We start from the raw sequence: 22,928 nt of genomic DNA, 5'->3' as shown, positions 1-22,928 counted from the left end.
TCCTCCCTGGCGATATCCAGAGTCTTTTGTTCCAGGGAGAAGAAGTGTTTGTGCGACAACTCGACCGCCACCAGCAACTCTTTTAATTTTTCATTCACTGGGGGAATATCATACCCAAAATGGGCAACATAATTAAATAAGTCAGTTACATTTTCTCGTACCGAGAGGTGAACCAAAGAAGGTTCCGGGATGGGTAATATTCGCTGCTGTGCCACAAGGACTTCTGCCCTGGGTTTAAAGCAGAAGCTGCTGTGCGGTATCGGGCACCACAGCTGTGATCCGTGCTGATACCGCTGGGCACTTGTGGTGACACAGTACGTCCCACTGCCTATATACGCCACCTGTGGAGGGACATGGTCTGCCGCCATCGCCTCCATGGTGCAGTTTATAGGCTGTGCCCCAACAGTCCTGAACCCACACTGAGGCCTAGCCTCAGCGCCCATGTGCTGGGGACACAGGATTACCTGTGCTCCCCGGCTCCGACAACCCAAAAGGTCAATGCCTGTCACAGCTTGCTCCCTCACTATGACATAGGGCGGGACCTTCCTGTAGCGAATATGCACCCCCCCCACGAACAACTCCCACGTTCTCCACTCGGTACAGAGGAGCTGGTCGTGCCGAGGTTCCCATCACCGGGATTCTTACGACCACTCCCATTATGGTGTGATTGGATTTTCCGCAATCCACCGGTACCGGGTAGGCCTCGGAGGCCACACGAAGCTGACAAGGACTCAAAGTGCTGTTATAAGGGTGTAGCGCTGCTAGGTGCTGGTTGCTTATCCAGGAGGGGACCCGACCTTGCCTCATGTCTTCCAGGTTGCTCCTCCCCTCCCCCCAACAACCACGCACCATACAGCCCACACACCTCATTCTGTGCAGCCTGATCGGACGCATTCCGGTCCTCTTTAATCAAAGCGTTTATCGTTTTTGCATGTGTCTCCAATTGTGCTATGATTTCTTTTAGATGTAGAGTCATTGCCACCTCTTCGTGTAGTCCCGATCCTACCACCGCATTTTCCTCCCCCAGAACCTTTCTTAACTGGCCCTTCAACTGATTGATCTGCAGGGCCAGTTCTACGTTGTCCATGCTATTAATAATAGATGTCCCCGTGTTAAATGCTGTAAACCCGTCGTTAACCATCCCTCGTCTTTGCCTACTGGACCCCAAAGTGAAATCCCCTCCCCCGCGGTACATCTCTTCTATGTCTATGTCCCCAAAATCCAGGTTGTGGAATTTCTGGAACATGTCTTTTAACAGGGCCTGATATAATAATTCCGTCTCGCGGGGGCACCATGCGGGTACTCCTCCGTGTACCCGTGACACGCCACGCACATCCGGAGGCACATCGTTGCCATCATCCATACGGCGGGGCTACTTATCTGGAAAACAAAGCAAAACACCTCCTTGCCTCCACAGACCTATCCGCCTAAAATGGCATTTGGGGTTTTGATATGTCTGTTGTGGTCTACTTTTCCACAGCACATCCCTTTGATCCCGTACTGTCTGTCCCTGTACTCCCCTGTAGCTATACAAAACCTTATCTAATTACGCTAACTACATCTACTTACACACAAACCAATGCTATATACAACGCCACCCGTCTCCGGGTGGCCAACTCATAACTGGTCCCCGTCACGCTGGGGCCACCCCTCTGGTGGGCCCACCCGTGCAGGCCAGAACTCCTCCTGTCGAGGGGCCTGACTGCCCCTCACCTCCCTTTGCACTACGGGGTTTTGAGTTACCCCTACGTTCCCTGTGGAGACTGGGCTCCCTCCAGCCGCACTCCGTAGTGCCCTGTTTCGGCCACTCTCCTTCCCGGCCCTCCTGTGGCCGGCCCTACCCCTAGGTTTAATTAGGGATGGGGACCACCTTACTGGGGGTTTAGTGACCCTGTCACTCCTACGTCTGACCGGGGGTTCCCACACCAGAGGTGATACCTCCATCTCCTCTGCTTCTGCTAGTTCTGCCTCTCTTAGGCAATCTACGGTACCTGCCTGCAGAGGGCTGGAGTCAGCCTCCTTCTCCGCTGCTTCCAGTCCTTGCCCTGGAACACAGCCGGCTACTTCAGACTGACTACCTGTGGACTCGCCTGGCTTCCCTATGGTTTCCACATCAACCCGGGTCTGTTCCTGATCCTGTTCTCTGACATGTACCCCTTTCTTACTTTTCCCTGCCTTTGTGGGGTCAAACAATTTACACTGGTTGATGTGGAACCATTTGACTCTACGGGGAAGCTGAGTGGCATACACCATGGGACTGGCTTTGTCCACTATGTTGTATGGGCCCACATACAAGGGTTCAAACACCCCTACCCTAGCATATCTCCTGACCATTACCTGGTCTCCCACTGCCCACTCGCAATGCCTGCGAGGCTCCAGCAGTAGCTTGTTTCTTTGGTGCTGGGCCCCCATGTTTCTGGCTGCCTGCCAGTGAACCTGCCTAAGTTGTTCAAATAGCTTCTTGGCAAACTTGTCCCGGTTCACTTCCCTGAGCTGTCCCTCTGTTAGGGCTGGGACCATAACGTGCATAGGCGTTCTCATGACCCGGCCCGTCATAAGCTCATGGGGAGAGTACCCCGTACTCCTGGACTGGCTGGCCCGAATCCCCATAAGGACCAGGGGTAAAACCTCCACCCACCGGTTGGGTGAGTCCCCTGTTTCCTTCCTTATCCTTTCCTTTATTGTCCGGTTCAACCGCTCTACCGGACCTGAGGACTGGGGGTGGTAGGCCACATGCCACTTGGCCTTGATGCCCAGTATTCTAAGGGTGGACTGCATGACCTGTCCCGTGAAATGGCTCCCCTGATCTGACTCCACGAACTGTGGGAGTCCCCACCTGGTGAACACCTCCCTAACCAGGATTTTTGCCGTACCCATAGTGCAAGGGAAGGCCTCTACCCATTTTGAGAACACATCCACAAGGACTAAGCAGTACTTGTAACCCCCTTGAGCGGTTGGAAGGGGTCCGATGTAGTCGATTTGAATCGACTGCCATGGCCCCTCCACCCTCCCGATGTGTCCCATGGAAACCTTCCTTTTCTGGGGGTCTGGGTTGTTTGCCGCGCAAACCAGACAGCTTGCACAAAAGTCGCGAACGTCTTCCCTGAGCCCTGGCCACCATCCTGCCATCTCTACTCGCTGCCATGTGGTCTCTGGCCCAGGGTGACCTGCCCCTGGACCCTCATGGGCTAGTTCCCTTCTGTACAGGGAAGGCACTACCCACTTATCTCCCTTGAATAACATGCCTTCCTTCACTGACATGTCTTTACCCCCATACGGTCCCTCTATTTTCTCCTGCCTGCAAATGGCTGCTGAGGCAGCCTTTAAAATAGGGTCTTGTGCCTGGACCGTGGTCAGGTCCGGAGCCAAAACCACTCCCGCACTCTCCTTTTCTCGAGGCTGCTCCCTGGCTGCAGCTACCTGTCCTTCCTCATAGGGGTCCCATGCTTTCCCACTCCTGGCTCCTTCCCTGGCCAAGCCATCCGCCCTCTGATTTCCCTTTCCCCGTGGCTCCGTTTTGGAATGGGCCTTCACCTTATGGATATATCTATCCCCGCCCTTCCCTACGGCTGCTACAATCCTCTCTAATAGTGGTTTAGTGGTCAGGGGCTTCCCGTCTGATGAGGTGTACCCTCGGCGGGACCAGATGGCCAAATATTCCGTGCAGGAATTGCATGTGAACATGCTGTCTGAACATATGGTGTATGGAGTGGGGAAACGCTCGGGATGGGTCACCACGTACATTACCGCCGCCAGCTCTGCCTGCTGGGCGCTTAATGTATGTGGGAGTTTAAGAGCTAGGGCTATCTCTGCCTCGGGGTCCCAGATCCCACAGCCCGTGAGCCGTATGCCCTCGGACACGAAACTGGACCCGTCCACGTATATTTCCCTACCCGTGGGATGTAACCCTGCTCTAAGCCCAAAGTCCACCTCCCATACCCCTTCCACCGAGCAATGGTGTGGCTCCCCTGGGTACACCAAATTGGCTGCGAGCTTGGGCTCACATAGCCTCTCAACCCGTAAGGCCATTTGGGAAAGGAGAAGGGTCCAGCGAGTGATCCTCGCACTGCTAACGGTCCCATCCTTAATCCGACCGTCCAGCAGCATCTGGGTTGGGGTATGGTGGGTCAGGAGGGTTATGGGGGACATTCTTATGAAGACCTGTACCTTCTTCACTGCCCAGTATGTGGCTAGCAGGTGCCGCTCACAGTTTGAATAGGACCTTTCTACCTCTGTGAGGACTATGGAGGAATACACCACTGGCCTTAACTTGCCGTGCCGTTCCTGGAGGAGCACTGCGCTCAGGCCATCGCTGCTTGCGGCTACCTCCAGGAAAAATTCCTCCCTGTAGTCAATGGCTCCCAGAGCTGGGGCCTTTTGCAGGTCCCGCTTCAAATGGACGAATGCCGACTCGCACTGCTCATCCCACTCCCACTCTACCCCTTTGCGTAGCAGCCGGTGTAGAGGTGTTGCGGTCGCGGCATAGTCCTCTATAAAGTCTCGGCAGTAGCCCGTGACTCCCAGAAATGATCTTACCCCCCCCCACGTCCATTGGGACTGGGAGTTCCTGCACTGCCTGCCTTCTTGCTGTATCGATACCCCTTTCTCCGGCCCTAAGGGTCAGTCCCAAGAACTTTACCTCTTGTAACCCTATCTGTGCCTTCTTGGGATTTATTTTTAAACCGCTCTTACAGAGCAGCTTCAGCAGTTCATTTACTAGGGGCCCATGTTCCTCACTGGTGTCTGTGAATAGCAAAATATCGTCCACATACTGGACGATCTTGTGGGGCTCACTAAATTCCTTTAAACATTCCGCCATACATTGGTGGAAAATGCTGGGGCTATTGTGGAACCCTTGGGGAAGACAGTTCCACGTGTACTGCTGCCCCTTGAATGTGAAAGCAAATTTGTACTGGTCTTCCTTCCTGACTGGGATAGACCAGAAACCGTTCGAGATGTCTAGCACCGTAAATACAGATGCAGACGCTGGAATTTCTGCTAATAGGTCTGCTACAGCTGCCACAGTTGGTGCGCAAGCCGGAATATTCTTATTCAGGACCCTATAATCTACCGTGGCCCTCCAGGAATTGTCTGGCTTCCGTACAGGCCAGAGCGGTGAGTTCACGTGGGTGGCTATGGGCCTCAAAACGCCTTGCTTAATCAGTGAACTCAAGGCGACTTCTAAGTCAGCCTCCGCTTCTCGGGGAAAACTATACTGTTTCTGCGGTCGGGACATGGGATCCCCGTCTATCCTGACCTCTGTTCCTGTGACCCTTCCACAGTCGTGCTTGTGAGTAGCGAATGCGGCCAAATTTCGCTTAACATGGCCTCGATACTCTGTCGGGGTCTGCCTCACTAGGACCTCTAGATCGTACCCCTCTCTGGGCTTCACGACACACAGAGCCCCTCTCTCTGATGCCCTCTCGATGACCATTAACTCCTTCTCTCTCTCAGCCCCTTCTCCTGCTATGCCCCACAAACAGTGGTTCCTCAGGTCCACCAGGACCTGGTGGGCCACTATAAAGTCGGCGCCTAGTATCCCCTTTCCCTCCTGCTCCCAACTCATCAGGACGCATTTCCACTGCGCCTGGAGTGCTCCTAATTGAATGGACAAGGGAACAGAGAAAAACCCCGTCTTCTCATTTCCCGTAAAACCGACAAGACTATAGGGTACCCCACTAGATAGAGGGGATGTACGGGGATTGTCCATGTGGACAATAGTACTGGAAGCACCTGTGTCCAGCAGGTAACTCCCGACCACATCCTGGACCTCCATCTTGACCCAGGGTCTCCCACATGGGCCATACTCTAATGGGCATAGGAATGTGGGCTGTTTCGCTGGCAGTCATAAAGGTGCCGGGGGTGCGGATATGGGCGTGCCCTGGCCTGTTGCCATGGCTACCTGTCCGGATCCTCCCGCCTTTGACTGCAAATAGGTAATTAGATCTCTTACATCTATTGTTACCTCCGGGGCTGGGTTGGCCGTTACCGGGGTCCTATCCCCCACTGCTCTACTTGGGTTTCTGCACTCCCTCTTGTAGTGCCCGGGCTTCCCACACCCATAGCACACCGGCCTCATCTCGGAAGAGGTCTGGCTGCCTTCCTGTTTCCACTGCCTCCTTTTGGGGGGTGCCGTTACTATTTCGTGCACCTTGCCCTTAAAGGGCTTCTCCTCACTTCTCTCCCCATTGCGGTATGCAAGGGTGAGCTTCCTGATCACCTCCGCCTCGTTAAGGTTTGGGTCAGCTGGGTCGAACCAGTGCTCGGCCCTTGCCCTAACTCGCGGGAGGCAATTCGCCACCAGAGTCTTCAGCCAGTGAACTGTTCTCCCATCTAAATTCTGCCTATCTAAAGGCATCCCACACGCTCCCTCATACACTGCCCACAGCCTGTCTGCGAACATGTCCGGGGACTCAGCTACCTGCTGCTTTGTCTCCCCCACCCTGGTGAAAGGACTACCCTGATTCAACCCCATGGCCTCCAGAACCGCTGTCTGTGCCGCTACCCATGTCTCAGGTCTTCCCCCTTCCCTGGAGGTCACCGCCTTGCATAGGTATGAATCTAGGGTCATCAGTAGCAGCTTTACCCGTTCTACCTCATCGCAATCGTTTATGTCGGCTGCCTGCTGCACCTCCATAAAATGCAATGACGGGTCTCCTGCCCTGGTTAACTTGGGAACCTGAGCCACCATCCCCCTCAGCACATGTGCCCCATGGGGAATGATGATATCACTCTCTATGGGCCCCCTATCTGCCTGCCCTACCGGGGGACCATATTTCCTTTGCCGTGCCAGGCACATCTGCCCTACTCTGGGCTGTTGCCCCTTTACCTCTGGCTCTCCCACCATGATCGGTAACCCCACCACCTCGTGGTGTGCTACACATGGTGCGGAAGCCGCTAACTGAGGGTGCTCTCCCGCCCCTCCTTGGGCCTGTCCCTCCCCGGACAACCCGAACCCCACCTGCCGACCCGGACCTATCCCCGGCGCCTCAGGAGGTGGTCTATTCCCCTTTGCCCCTAGGAAATCATCTGCTGAGGGAAGCCCTCTGCCCCCGGGGGACCCCCCTGGTCCTACCAGGTGAACCCGTCCCCTAGTCTTGGACAGAGTCTCCTCCAGCTGCGCTATCCTCGCCTGGCAAGACCCGTGATCACTATCGCCTAGCTCGCTACGGGCCACCCTGTATGCTGCTTGTATATCCCTGAACTTTCCCTCCAGCTCCCTGCACTTCTGTGTACTCTGAGCCAGGAGTTCCTGGGCGTTCCGTTCCCGCTCCTTTGCCTCTACCACCTGGCATTGGAGGAATTCCTGGGCATTTCTGTGGGACTCCCTCGCCTGCAAAATACACTGCCTGGCTTTACTGCATTCCTCAGATAGCCCTTCCCCTTCTCTAGCGCTTTCTTCAGCGCTGGCCCTAGCGTCTCTCAGTTGCTCTTCCAGTCTATCTATCTGTCTCTGCATATTGGCTACCTGCTGTGATAGGCACGCTAGCCAAACTGCCTTTTCCTGCCCTTTACTATACGCTTTGCTTTCCGTCCATTGAGCTGCAGCTTCTGCGGGCTGCTCTGCTCTCAACAGTGCTATCACCCATTGTTTGGTGAGATTGATCTTTTTAAACAGATAAGAGGAGATTCTCACCTCCATCTTGCTACGTTCTCTCACCCCCTCTGACAAATCACATATCCCAAACCACCGAGGTCCTGCCATGGTCGCCATTCTGTAGGGGTTTTGTGTTTCCCTTTACTCCACAAAAAGGATTCCCCTAGGTTCTAGACCTCGGAATTATGGTGGGATATGATAAAAAGGTTGAATTGACCAGAGCGTGCTGATGAGAGAAAACAGAAACCAAGATGGACTCAAAGCAAGTCTAAATTACCGGCTTTATTAAACAATGAGAAATCGAATCTCACCAACACTACATAATCAGTGGCATTAAACTAAGACTATGGATGGAAAACTAACGGGCACGTCGTGAAACTTACTTTAACACAAGTTTACTCCCCCTCGACCTCTATCCTATTTCGGGAATTTTCACCAGGTCACCAGGATACTCACAGCTAAGTCGATGCAGGCCCACGAGCTGTCCAGCAGAGCAGGAAGAGCAGGAAGAGAGAGAGAGTTCTGGCTTGACTTCGACTTTTATACCTGAGCTTCCTTTGAAACCCCCAGGTGGTCCTCTGGATAAAAGGGGTTCTTTTGATGTTTCCCAGTTTCGATCTGGCATGAACAATAGGCTTCCGATGATAAGGGGTTTGCTGATGTCATGATCCCTCAGCCTGATCGTTATCATCCCCGATGGTGATTGTGCTTGTGCTGGCCTGTTTACCACCGTCTGCTGAGGCTTGGTTCCTCCCTTTGTGTATCCAAGAGAATCTCGTTATCTCCGTCTCAGCCTTTCCTGTTCACACCGTTGTGTGATGTCCAAGTCCACAGGCCAGACGGGTTTGATTCTTGATGTGGATTGGGGGGGGGGGGTTCCGTTGCAGCCAGCAAATTTGTCTTTTAAAATATCCATGTCCTTGTCCAAGTCCGGATTGGCCCCAATAACTTACAAGATGAATTTACAACGATGGCCTCTTCTACAATTGAATCAACATCAACATCAGCAGAGACAGGTACCATCATTTGTACTTGCACTCCAAATCTTTGCTTGGGTAATTTGGAAATAATGATAAAACTTTTCTTGTCAACCCTTTTCAGACTAATTGTGTCATACAGAATCAAAAAAGTCTCTATGGCCCAATATGTCCAAGCCACGGTTGAGCATCCAATGAAGCTAGTTCCATTTGCCCGCAACAGTTCCATCTCACTCTAAAACTTCCCAAACCATGCATCTGTCCAAATCTCTTAAATAATATAATTGTTTCTGCCTCAACCACTTCATCTGGATGCTTGCTCCATATACCCATCACCCTCTGTGAAAAACAATCCCTCAGGTTGTTATTATACCTTTTCCCTCTCACCTTAAAACTGTGCCCTCCAGTACTAGAAACGCAACCCTAGATAAAGACTCTGTTCGTTCACACTATCAAATGAATGGATAACGCCAAATCTCACGGCAAATGCTCAATCAAATTTGCATGAACAAATTCAATATTTTCAATTGAAGATTACTACATTAAACATCATACAATAACACGGTGACAATGCCATAACACAGACAACAAAATTCCATGAATAATTTTTCATGATTCCTAATTATCTTTAGGACTCCAAATGTTATCCACACAATTACTCATTGAATTTGAGTCATACAGCATGGAAACAAGCCCTTTGGCCCAACAAGCCCACACCGGCCAACATGTCCCAATTTCACTAGCCCCACCTGCCTATGTTTGGAAGGCCCATATCCCTCCAAACCTGTCCTAGCTATGTACCTATCAAACTGTTTCTTAAACGTTGTGATGGTCTCTGCCTCAAATACCTCCTTTTGCAGCTTGTTTCCTACATCCACCACCCTTAGTGTGAAAAAGATACCCCTCTGATTTCTATTAAATCTTTTCCCCTTTACCTTAAACCTATGTCATCTGGTCATTGATTCCCCTACTCTGGGCAAGAGACTCTGAGCTTCTACCCGATCTATTCCTCTCATGATTTTATACACCTGGCTACATCCTCAAACATATTGAGGGTTTTGTCGAAAGCGCTGGCCAGGAATAACAACAGAAAAACGACCAAGCCAAATTGCAGATAGCTAGGGAAATTTGGACGAGTTCATGACTTGTGCAAAAATGGGTTTACACATTGTTGACAAGTCAGAGTTGGCCAGTTAATTCATGGCAACTACGGAAAGAGAATGTTAATTCTGACAGGAAGTGCTCAATCGAATTTGCCTTCACAAATTCTATATTTTTAGTTGAATTATACTACATTAAATGTTGTGCAATAACATGGTAACATTGCCCAGCAAACACAGATTAAATAATTCCATGAAATAATTTTTCAAGGTTCCTAATTTTCATCAGAACTCCAAATGTTAATCACGCTGCCATCTGTTGAATCCTTGGTGACATTACTTCACATCAGTTTAATTTTCACTGCTGCACTTTACATGCTTTATGAAAGTAAAAGGGTCCAATTTCCTTTCAATATCCATTGATGTCACATCTTCATTTCATTCTCGGAAACAAGCACAACAACTGCAACTGCATCGACTACGTCCGCCATTAGCAGCGAAACAACAGGTACTAGGATAATGCAACACCAGGATTCACTGATCAAACTTTAAAAAGATATCTTATAGTTCAACACGTGACAATCAATATTACTGTCATAATTGATGACAAAAAAATGATAACTGGAGTAGAATTTTGTCGCCTAACATCTGGATTTCACTGGATAACAGAAGTAGAATGTTATTGCCTAACATCTTTAACTCACTTTCTAAAGCAGTCGCCATTTTAAACAACCCAGTAGATTAAGTCGGAATATCATGAAAGTAATCAAATAAGCCAATAATGAAAGTCAGGCAATAATTCATTTATTTTCCGTTAATATCGTGGATGCTTCTTTGTTTGAAAAAGAGCAGCAGATCAAATGCTCCATTTACCACTTACATGATTGCGTGATGTCAATACGCATCATTAGATTAAAAAACAAATTACAACTTGTACTCCAAATCTGCACAAGGTTAATTTGGAAATAGATGTAAAACCTTTCTTGTCAACCCCCTTGAGGCTCAGAGAATAATTGTTTCACAGAGAATGGAATTAGGCTCTATGGCTCAACGTGTGCATGCCATGGATGAACAGCCATTGAAGCTAGTTGCATTTGCATCATTTGTGTATAGTGTATAGTTGTGTAGAGTGTGTTGTGTACACTTCAAACATATTCCAGTTTTGTCCAAAGTGCCGGCCTGGAATAACAATGGTAAAACAAACTAGCCACATTCCAGAAAACTAAGGGTAATAGGAAAAAAAATTACAGGCAGTTGATTGGTCAGAAATGGTTCATTCATTCACGTAACTTTTGGGTAGATAATATTAAAAGTAACTCATTTAGCAACACGTGACAACAATAATGCTGTTGTAATTGACGATAGAAAAAGAGTGATAACTGGAGTAAATTTTTGTTGGCCAACATCTGGATTTCAGTTTGAAAAGCAGTCACCATTGTAATAAACCCAATAATTTAAGTAGGAATGTCATACAAGTAATCAAATATCCTGATAATAATAATCAGACAAGTAATCATTTATCAGTTGTAATATCATAGATGCTTCATTGTTTGGGGTTAATATGCATCATGAGATAAAAACAAATAATTAAAGTCAGCTTGGACATCCATGGACATTTTCCAAGTGTAGAAATGTTGCCATGAGAGTGCTGCCATGTATTTTAACTGATTTTTCTCTGCATATGTGAAGATTTTACAATCTCTGCAACTACAGAAGACAGCACATCCACAGACAAAAGTGCTACGGTTACCTCTTATACAACAGAATCACCATCAACAGAGAAAAGTACCATAAATCACATCTAGTACACCGATTTTGCACAGGGGAAATTTGGAAATAATGATAAAACTTATCTTCTCAACCCATCTTAGACTCGGAGCATAATTGTGTCAAACTGAATGGAAATAATTTCTATGTCCCAATAGGTCCAAGCCATGGATGATCAGCCATTGAAGCTCGCTCCATTTGCCCACGGGCATTCCGCATCACTCTAACACTTTCCAATCCATGCACCTGTCCAAATCTTTTTAAAATAATATAATTGTTCCTGCCTCAACCACTTCATCTGGATGCTTGCTCCATACACCCATCACCCTCTGTGAGAAAGATCAGTTAATCCAATTAATTAAAGGTAACTACGGAAAGAGAATGTTAAATCTAACAGGAAATGCTCAATCCAATCTGCATGCACAAATTCTATATTTTCAGTTCAAGACTACTACATTAAACATTGTGCAATATCATGGTGACAATGCCATGCATAAAGGGGCTGTCCCACTTGGGCGACCTAATTGGCGAGTTTTGAAGAGTTTGAAAAAATGACGTTGAAGACCTCCTTCGATCTTGTAAAAGACCTCCTTCGACCTCCTTCGACTATGTTGGAGACCAGCGTCGACTAGCTACGACTAACTTCGGGAAAATTGGCCACCAAACAGTGGAGAGTGAAGACGACCTCCTTCGATCTCCTTCGACCTCCCTTCAACTATGATGAAGACTATCTATGACTACCTTCGACTATTCTCGATTACCTACGACTAACATGTCGACCTACTACGACCTACTACGACTAAACCTACGAGTAAAAAAAGTATAGATTTTTTCCACGGCGACCTTTTTTTACTTGCAGGCATTTTTTAACACATTGAAAAAAATGCTGTGACCTAGTTGTGGGCTCGAGTACGCAGAGACAACTCTCGAGCATGAAGGAGAGTTACGAAGACCTCCTACGACCTCATATCGACCATGCTGCGAGCATGAGTCGAGGCCAAACTCGCCAGAACTCATGGATTAGGCTGCCCAAGTGGGACAGCCCCTTTACACAGACTTTAAAATTCCATGAAATCATTTCTCATGATTCCTAATTTTTATCAGAATTCCAATGCAATTATTCGTTGGATTCTTGGTAACATTACTTCTCGTCAGTTTAATTTTCACTGCTGCAGTTTACATGCTTTGTGAAACAATGTGTCCAATTTACTTTCCATTTCCATTGCAAATTCCATTGATATCACATGGATAAATCTATGTTTACAAAATAGCACCCTATCCCCTGCACCCAGATAAAATGTACAAGATTGCATGTTGCAAATATGCATCTTCTCATCAGTTTAATTTTCACTGCTTTACTTACATGCTTTATGAAACAAAAAGAGTACAATTTCCTTTCAATTATCCATTATAGTAATATTTTCACTTCATTCACAGAACCAAGCACAACTGCCACTGCATCGACTACGTCCGCCACTAGCAGCGAAACTACAGGTACTAGGATGATGCAGCACCAGCATTCACTGATCAGAATTTAAAAACAATTCTTACTTATCAACACGTGACAATCATTAATGCAGTTGTAATTGATGACAGAAGTAGTAGTTTATTGTCTAACATCTTTAATTCACTTTGAAAAGCAGTCGCCATTTTAAACAACCCAATAGATTAAGTAGGAATATCATGCAAGTAGTCAAATAATCCAATAATGAAAGTCAGGAAATTATTCAATTATTATTCGTTAATATTCGGGATGCTTCTTTGTTTGAAAAATAGCAGCAGATCAAATGCTCCAGTAACTAGTTACATGATTGCATTTTGTCAATATGCATCGTCCGATTAAAAAGCAAATAATAAGTCATCTTGGACTTCCAAGGTCATTTTACAGTAGATGTTAACTTATATTTAAATTACAACTTGTACTCCAAATCTGGGCAAGGGTAATTTGGAAATAATCATTAAACTTGTCTCGTCAACCCCTCTTTGCTCAGAGAGTAATTGTGTCAATCAGACGAATGATGTCACACCTTCATTTCATTCACAGAACCAAGCACGTCAACAGTCACTGCATCTTACTTATCTTACTTACCACCACATGACAATGAATATTACTGTCGTAATGGATGACAGATAAAGAGTGTAGATTTTTTTGTGTAACATCTTGCTTTCACTTTGATGAGCAGTTGCCCTTGTAATCAACCTAATAGTTTATGTAGGAATACCATGCAAGTAGTCAAATAAGCCAATAATGAAAGTCATGCAATTATTAATTTATTATTTGTTAATATTATGGGTGCTTCTTTATTTGGGACATAGCAACAGATCCAATGCCCCAGAGTATTGTCGCAGATTATTATATCGTTCAAGAAATTGCCTCCTCTAGCCACTAGGAGAAAACATGGGGTGAGGAGAGTGTGTCGTTTGTACATGGGAGCTCTCCACGGGACATTCAAAGCCTCTCGAAAGATAAATCTTCATAACACATTGATAATCTTCATAATCTTGATTAATATTTATTTTTTTTTCAAAGCAAGATAGTAAGATATTCAACCAACCTTCTTCTTTGGCCCGTACATTTTAACCTTAGTCAAACTCCGGGTGTTTCTGCATGGTCCAAAGATATTCTTTCTTGCCATGCTTTCTCCAAACTAAACTAAAAAGCTAACAGCTTCTGCGCAAGAATCCCAGCAAAAATGCCTCCGATTACGCAATAATTCCCACCCACATAATTACAGGCAGACAAAATTTAAAGGCAAATGCCATAATTTATGACACACAAAATTAACCCAAATGGCCACTAAATACCAGCCCCTAATTGTTCCATCTTCACCTTCGCCTTCTAGAACCAAGCATAACTTGATTATTGGTCTTATTAAAACATTGTTTTTAGTTTGAAGTCAGACCATGCGCACCAAACCCTTAACATCAGGCATGATTCACAGTATATAGTCCAAAACACAAAAGCCCAAAGTTTTGATAGCATGAAACCTCTTCCTCAATGTCTGATCAACTCATGGATATGATGTAATAATAATGTTGAAGTGTGATAATCCTTCGAGAGAATAATAGGATTTTTAGCAATAACGTTCACTGTGATGTTTTGTTTAATTTACGGATCATTAGCAGATATTTCAAATCGCAGCTCAAGTTTTGGCCATTCTCTGTCTGACTTACAGAGAAACTCTGGCCCATTGATCCATCTCTTATTGCTTAAGTGAGTTGGTCAGGTCTGGACATTGCAGTAGTTGGCAAATACCCCTGGTCTGGCAATGGGTTATGATAAAATGTTTGGAAAGTTTGTTCATTTGACCATCCTGCAGCCGCTAGGATGTGGTCCAGCGGAACATACATAACCCTTGCTGCTGATGTTGTAGCAGCCCTGGTGGAGTGAGATTTGAAAATATTAGTATGTACTCCTGCATATGCCAAAAACCCGATTTAACCACTGGAGATTGTCTGAACTGATACCTTCTTATGAGGCTTTTTGTAAAAAAAATTGTTAGTTCACAGCCTCTAAGGCTTTTGGTGACCTTGACCTATTGTTGTATATGTATGACCACACATAACTGATGGTCCCTGGGGTATGCATTTCAAAAACTAGTTTGAGACCTGACGACCCTGGTCTGCTCTGCTTAACTAAATCATAAACATAAAATATTATATTATTTGCAGATGTAACCATCCTGTCCAGTCGCAATTATTTAGTGACTGAACCCGTTGCGCTGAGACAAGCGCCATGAGGATAACTACCTTATGAGAGCCGGGCCAAAGATAAGGATGTAGCTGGAGCCCCCTGGTGAAGTAGTGTTAACACAATGTCAATATCCGTTACTTCGCTGTATTTGCGCCTGTGCGAACTTGTGTTAAAGATATCCTTTATAAATTGGATATCAGAGGGTGAGACACGACAGAGTGGGTCCCGTTCGCTGCAGCAAATGTGATGAGAAGGCACGTTTGGCACAGTTAATGGCACAATAACTTAATTTATTGTCAAAGACCCATTTGAAAATGAACTCCAAGACGTCAGTTATCTGTGCTATATTAAATGTAACATTATAATTTAAACAAAACGCTTCCCATCTCCTGAAGAGGAAATGTGCTGCCTTTTTGGTGCTATCCCTGCACTCTGCAGTGAGCACACACATGGATCTGTGTGTTAATCCGAGCCGCAGGAGCAGATTCTCAGAGTCTGCAAGCCAATGACTTGATTTTATCATGCAGAGGCTGGTTTCCCAAGTCACAGGCTGAACCAGCAAAGTTTTATGTTTAGAATAACCATATAAGGTTCCATTATATTCCAACATAAGCAGGAACTTTAGCTGCATAGGTCAGTCAGACAGTACGAAAAAACCTGAAGCAGGATCTTGCTGAATTTATTGCAAGGCCCGACTGATGAAGCAAAAATGGAGAAAAGACATAAAAGAACATGTTTGCAACCGGTGAATGAGCCTGGATACAAACATATCGATATTTGGTGTTCCATCGAGCCATAATGTCATAAAATACTTGTGATCCAACATCCATTCTGTGTTGTCATGATTTTACATGATGATACACCAGCACCAAATGAGGTTAGGTAAATATGGCAGGATACGTTGATTTCATTGCATCCATGTGACTAACATATGCCACCACCACAGTGTACCAACTAAGAATTGAACATGCAGATTATGCCTATTTGCACAATAACCCTTTAACCCATAGAATGCACCTAGTGTCTATAGGTAGTTGATACCAACAACTGAATAATTGGTTAATCATGCAAATCCCATCTGCCTCCTTAACTAGAGATTACACTCGTAGTTTTCCATCTTTGAGCACTTGCATCAGTTCATATTATAACTGAAAATTTACTGACCAAAACCTACTGGAGCAATGCTGAATATTGTTCGTCCACAATTGTGACTTTGGTACTCAGCTGGTAATAGCATAGGTCTGTTAACAATGACCTACATGGCACCAGAGAGGTTACTTCTTTGCATGTTGTAAGTTCTGATAATGGAAAGGCCCAATTTGCACAGCAGAAACACAGCTACTATATTGCCAATTACACGATGAATAGAAGGCTGCTTCATAACAACAAGGTTGTTACAAGAATTTTGGTTCCAATCTCTTGCCCTAGGGCAGAGTCACAGACAAATTAATAGCTCGAGGTAGATCCCAATAATCAATAACTCTAGTTGGTATCAATTTAAATTTAACTGGATGGATGAGGAACCTCAATTTCTCAAATATAGTTTGCGGCTGAAACAGTTGATTTTAGCAAAATACAGCGTTTTCAATATCATCCAGATAAGCCATAACAAATGTTTTTGAGCTCTGAGCAGTCCAAGCACCAGTTTAGTAATTTGGTAAATAACCTGGGAGCTGAAGTTAGCCCATTTTGCAACGCTTTAACTGTTATCATTGCCCCATCCACTGAAATTTCAAATGTCTCCGGTGATCCCTGTGAATGGGACCTAATAGTATGTATCTTTGAGATCGATGCATGCTATAAAGATCCTATGGAAATAAGTTGTGAGACAGTAACGAAGTTCCCTATTCTGAAATGTCTATATAGCACATGCGAGTTAATCAAGGATGAACCGACATCCTTCATCTTTCACAATGAATAGGCCACGCCTGCCATAATTCCGTGCCTGCCTCGAATGACAATTCTGGCCAGATTCCCGAGCCTGTCTCGAAAGACAACTCTGGCCATAATTCTGAGCCTGCCTCGAAAGCCAACTCTGGCCTTATTTCCGAGCCTGTCTTGATAGGCAATCCTGGCCATAATACTGAGCCTGCCTTGAAAGACAACTCTGGCCCAAATTCCAAGCCATGCTTGGAAACCTTATATACTGTGCAGTATAAACTAATCACATGTTATCATTTTAGTTATAAATGGATCTGAATCTCATGTTATAAGTGTAAATATTACCAACTTGTAAATGGTCCACATACCCCATGTTTCGGAAGAACCAGACCAACCTACACCCGGTACCAGACCTACCTACCTCCTACACCAGCATACCGGTGATCTTATAGTAAGCCCAAAGGCTCCTGATGTGGGTTCTATTTCTGTCCTTGATTGGAGAGTAGGACTAGGAGGGTGCATGGATTCCATATATTTCCTGAGGCCGGCTTGGGCCTTGGCCTGAAAGACCTCTGCCCAGCTTTCAGGCTGCCACCAGCTTCAGTGAACTGCTTACTGCCGATAAAGGCGTGGGGTGTGTCGTCGCCATATCGATGAAGCTTTGCTTGACGTCAGTACCTTGATTATTCCGACAGCCTTTGCTTCCTCATGCAGGTATTACCTGTTAAATAAGTCTTACCTGAAGAGAAGATTTGGCGGCTGGTTTCATCCTGGATTTCATGCCCCCTCCAATGTCACCCTTGATAGCACTGTTTACTGCCGGCATTTGTTGCGTGAGGGGAACTCTGGCCCCTTCCCGGATTTCTGCCAACGGCTGGTAACAAACTCTTCTGGCACAACACCTTCATTTGCGAGGATTTCCTTGAAGCCATACACATGTGCTACAGTATGTTCCACGGACATACTCTCAAATTTGAAGTCAAGTTACACACTGACCACTCGCACTCCCCTCCACCGAGAGGGAGATTCGAAGGCAGCCCTGAGGCGCTACCGCAGGCCCCTTCGTGCCTCGTGGTATGCTCTCCGGCTATACCTTCGAACTCATGAGTCAGAAAACTGACCCCAAATGCTCCCCTCCTCAGAGAGGGAGACATTGTGCAGCACTGAAACAGGTGCTGCTGCCGCGGGTGCCCGAGGAGACCCGGGTGATATAACTCCATCCTTTGGAGCATATCATTGTGGAGCAACTTCTCCATCAGGTGCTCCATGTGGGTTAGACGTCCGAAGACGCTACCCATTGAAGGAGGGGAACCCTCCTGGCTCGACTCGCCCGAGTCCATAGCCCTGACCAACTTATTATTGGATTTACCCCCCTTTCATGGGCACCACAGCAGTCTGGGAGCCGCTGACTGCATTGTCAGCGACTGGGGTAGTGAACCCGATGGTCGCCGGCTACCAGCGCTTCCGCGGTCCGGACTGGGATCTGCCCACGGTCCATAACCGGTTTCCCCGCGGCCTATCCGGATTTCGCCCTGAAAATATTCAGCAGGAAACTTCTGTAAGAAGAAATTCCTGCAAGAAAAAAGAGAACCTGGTAATAAGTACAAAACTTACCTGAAGGTTTAAGCTTACCGCTGGAAGGAGCAATGCACCTGCCAGCCAGTCGTTGCGTCATGCGTCAGATATAATGACGCGCATGCGAAATGGCGGGCTCTTCACGGAATCACTCACGTGACTCCGAAGTAAAATAATCTCCACGGTCCAATATGTCCAATATGATCAGCCATTGAAGCCAGCTCCATTTGCCTACGATGGTTCCAAATCACTCTAAACTTTCTAATCCATTCATCTGTCCAAGCCTCTTTTAAATAATATAACTGTTGCAACCACTTCATATGGATGCTTGCCCCATATACCCATGTTCGTTGATTTCTAGGTAACATTACATCTCATCAGTTATAGTTTATGTTGGAATATCATGCAAGCAGTAAAATAAGCCAATAATGAAAGTCAGGCAATTCTTCATTTATTATTTGTTAACATCATCGATGCTTAGTCGATTTGGAAAATAGTAGCAGATCCAATGTACCAGTTACCACTTCCATGATTGTACGATGTTAATATGCAACATCAGATTTAAAAAAAATAATATCTTCTTGGACATCCAGAGACATTTTATGTGTAGCCATGAGTATGCTGGCATGTATTTTAACTGATATTTCTCTGTATATGTGAAGATTCGACAATATCTACATCCACAGGAGAAAGCACATCTACAGACCAAAGTACAATGATTACATCTTTTACAACAGAATCAACATCAACAGAGACAGGTACCATAAGTCACATCTAGTGCACCAGATTTGGGCAAGGGAAATTTAGAAATAATGGTAAAACTTATCTTCTCAACCCCTCTTCGACTCAGAGAGTATTGTGTCATACAGAATGAAAATAGTCTCTTCGGCCCAATATGTCCAAGCCACGGTTGATCAGCCAATGAAGCTAGCTTCACTTGCCCGTGGCAGTTCCATACTACTCTTAAATGTTCCAATCCATGCACCTGTCCAAATCTCTTCTATATAATATCATTGTTCCTGCCTCAACCACTTCATCTGGATGCTTGCTCCATACATCCATCACCCTCGGTGAAAAAGATCAGATCAGGTTCTTATGATATCTATTCCCTCTAATCTTAAAGCAGTGCCCTACAATACTAGATACTCCACCTGGGTAAAGACTCTGTTCATTCATACTTCTATTTCAACATGATTTACACAAATCTATCAGATCAACCTTCATCCTCCTTCAATCCAAGAAATAAAGTAAAGCCTGCCCAAGCTCTTATGCTGCTTATCTCCTCAAACATATTGCAGTTTTGTACAAAGTGCTGGCCTTGAAATACAATACTAAAATGAACTAGCCACATTCCAGATAACTAGGGATATTAGGAAGAGTTATTGACTTGTGCAAAAAAAGATTTCAGTTGATTGGTCGGAAAGGACAAGATTATTTAGGTAACTATGGAGAGAGAATGATAAATCTAACAGCTAATGCTCAGTCAAATTTGCATGCACAACTTCAGTATTTTCATTTGAAGACTACTGCATTAAACATTGTACAATAACATGGTGACAAATCAAAGCAGAACATTGCCAAAAAAATTCTATTAAGTAATTTATCGTAATTCGTAGGTATCTTCAGAAATCGAAATGTTATCCATACAATTATTTCTTGAGTTCCGGGTAACATTACATCTCATCAGTTATAGTTTATGTAGTTTATTTTTAATATCATGGCTGCCTATTTGTTTGGAAACACTAGCAGATCCATTGCACCAGTTACCACTTACATGATCACATGATGTTAATATGCATCATCAGATTAAACAAAAAATAATACGCCTGAACATCCAGGTACATTTTACAAGTGTAGCAATGAGAGTGCTGCCATATATTTAAACTGATATTTCTCTGTACATGTGAAGATCCAACAATTTCTGCAACCACAGAAGAAAGCACGTCCACAGACCAAAGTACAATGATGACCTCTTATACAACAGAATCAACATCAACAGAGACAGGTACCATATACAGTATAACAACTTGTACTACAATCTGGGCAAATGATCAAGCTTGTCTTGTCAACCTTCCTTAGACTCAGACAGCAATTATGTCACACAGAATGGAAATAGTCTCTATGGCCCAATATGTCCAAGACACTGATGATCAGACATTGAATCGAGCCCTATTTGACAATGGCAGTTCCATTTCACTCTAATTTATTTCACATGTTTAATTTTCACTGCTGCTCTTTACATACTTTAGGAAACCAAAAAGTGTTTAATCCACTTTCAATTTCCAATAATGTCACATTTTTATTTCATTCTCAGAACCAAGCATAACAACTGCCACTGCATCGACTACATCCGCCACCAGCAGCGAAACAACAGGTACGAGGATAATGCAGCACCGGGATTCACTGATCAAACTTTTAAAAGATACATAATTTATCAACACGTGACAATCAATAATGGGTCGTAAGCCATGACAGAAATATAGTGATAACTCGAGTAGAATATTGTTGCCTAACATCTGGAATTCACTTTGAAAAGTAGTCGCCATTGTAATCAACCCTATAGTTTATGTGAAATATCATAGAAGTAGTCAAAAAACTCAATAATATGTCAGACTTATTAATTTAACATTTCTATTATCGTGGATGGTTCTTTGTTTGGAAAATATCAGTAGATCAATACACCTGTTACAACTTACATGATTGTATGTTGCTAATACACATCATCAGAATAAAAAATAAAATAATTAATGTCAGTTTAGAATTGTACTCCAAATCTGGGCATGGGAAATTTGGAAATATTGATTAAACTTGTCTTGTCAACCCCTCCAAGACTTAGAGAGTAATTATGTCAATCCGAATGGAAATAATCTCCACGGTCCAATATGTCCAATATGATCAGCCATCGAAGCCAGCTCCATTTGCCCACGACGGTTCCAAATCACTCTAAACTTTCTAATCCATTTTTCTGTCCAAGTCTCTTTTAAATAATATAACTGTTCTTGTCGCAACCACTTCATATGGATGCTTGCTCCCAATACCCATGTTCCTTGAATTCTAGGTAACATTACATCTCATCAGTTATATTTTATGTTGGAATATCATGCAAGCAGTCAAATAAGCCAATAATGAACGTCAGGCAATTATACATTTATTATTTGTTAACATCATCGATGCTTATTCGTTTTGGAAAATAGTAGCAGATCCAATGTACCAGTTACCACTTACATGATTGTACGATGTTAATATACGTCATCAGATTTTAAAAAAATAACCTCTTCTTGGACATCCAGGGAAATTTTATGTGTAGCCATGAGTATACTGCCATGTATTTTAACTGATATTTCTCTGTATATGTGAAGATTCGTCAATATCTACATCCACAGAAGAGAGCACATCCACAGACCAAAGTACAATGATGGCCACTTATACAACAGAATCAACATCAACAGAGACAGGTACCATAAATCACATCTAGTGCACCAGATTTGGGCAAGGGAAATTCAGAAATAATGGTAAAACTTTTCTTCTCAACTGCTCTTCGACCCAGAGAGTAATTGTGTCATACAGAATGAAAATAGTCGCTGCGGCACAATATGTCCAAGCCACAGTTGATCAGCCATTGAAGCTAGCTCCACTTGTCCGCGGCGGTTCCATATTACTCTAAAATGTTCCAATCCATGCACCTGGCCAATCTCTTCTAAATAATATAATGATTCCTGCCTCAACCACTTCATCTGGATGCTTGCTCCATACTACCATCACCCTCGGTGAAAAGTTCAGATCAGGTTCTTATTATATCTATTCCCTCCAACCTAAAATCAGTAGCCTACCATACTAGATACCCAACCTGGGTAAAGACTCTGTTCATTAATACTATTTCAACATGATTTACACAAATCTATCAAATCAACCTTCATCCTCCTTCAATCCAAGAAATAAAGTAAAGCCTGACCAACATATGTGTGCAGATCAGCTCTTATACTGGTTATATCCTCAAACATATTGCAGTTTTGTACAAAGTGCTTGCCTTGAAAAACAATACAAAAATGAACTAGCCACATTCCAGATAACAAGGGATATTAGGAAGAGTTATTGACTTGTGCAAAAAAAGATTTCAGTTGATTGATCAGAAAGGGCAAGATTATTTAGATAACTATGGAGAGAGAATGATAAATCCAACAGCTAATGCTCAGTCAAATTTGCATGCACAACTTCAGTATTTTCAGTTGAAGACTACTGCATTGAACAATAATGTGGTGACAAATCAAAGCAGCACACTGAGAAGAACATTCTATTAAGTAATTTATCGTAATTCGTAGGTATCTTCAGAAATCAAA

At 44.6% G+C, this 22,928-nt stretch overlaps 2 protein-coding genes across 2 annotated transcripts in view; both read left to right on the top strand.

Moving 5' to 3' along the window:
• LOC116979505 (serine-rich adhesin for platelets-like) overlaps positions 1-22,928 on the top strand; it is a 1,930,096-nt gene that overhangs the window by 1,727,539 nt on the left and 179,629 nt on the right. The gene's annotated exons all lie outside the window — the stretch shown is intronic.
• LOC116980021 (integumentary mucin C.1-like) overlaps positions 8,555-22,928 on the top strand; it is a 95,692-nt gene continuing 81,318 nt past the window's right edge. The window contains exons 1-3 of the mRNA XM_033032090.1: positions 8,555-8,613; positions 10,123-10,182; positions 20,501-20,596. Coding sequence (XP_032887981.1) covers positions 8,568-8,613; positions 10,123-10,182; positions 20,501-20,596 — 202 coding nt within the window. The 5' untranslated portion in view covers positions 8,555-8,567. The remainder of the gene's footprint in view (positions 8,614-10,122; positions 10,183-20,500; positions 20,597-22,928) is intronic.

Source organism: Amblyraja radiata, chromosome 13 (assembly GCF_010909765.2).
Source record: "Amblyraja radiata isolate CabotCenter1 chromosome 13, sAmbRad1.1.pri, whole genome shotgun sequence".
Taxonomy (NCBI): Eukaryota; Metazoa; Chordata; class Chondrichthyes; order Rajiformes; family Rajidae; genus Amblyraja; species Amblyraja radiata.
This window is presented reverse-complemented; position numbering and strand designations above follow the sequence as displayed.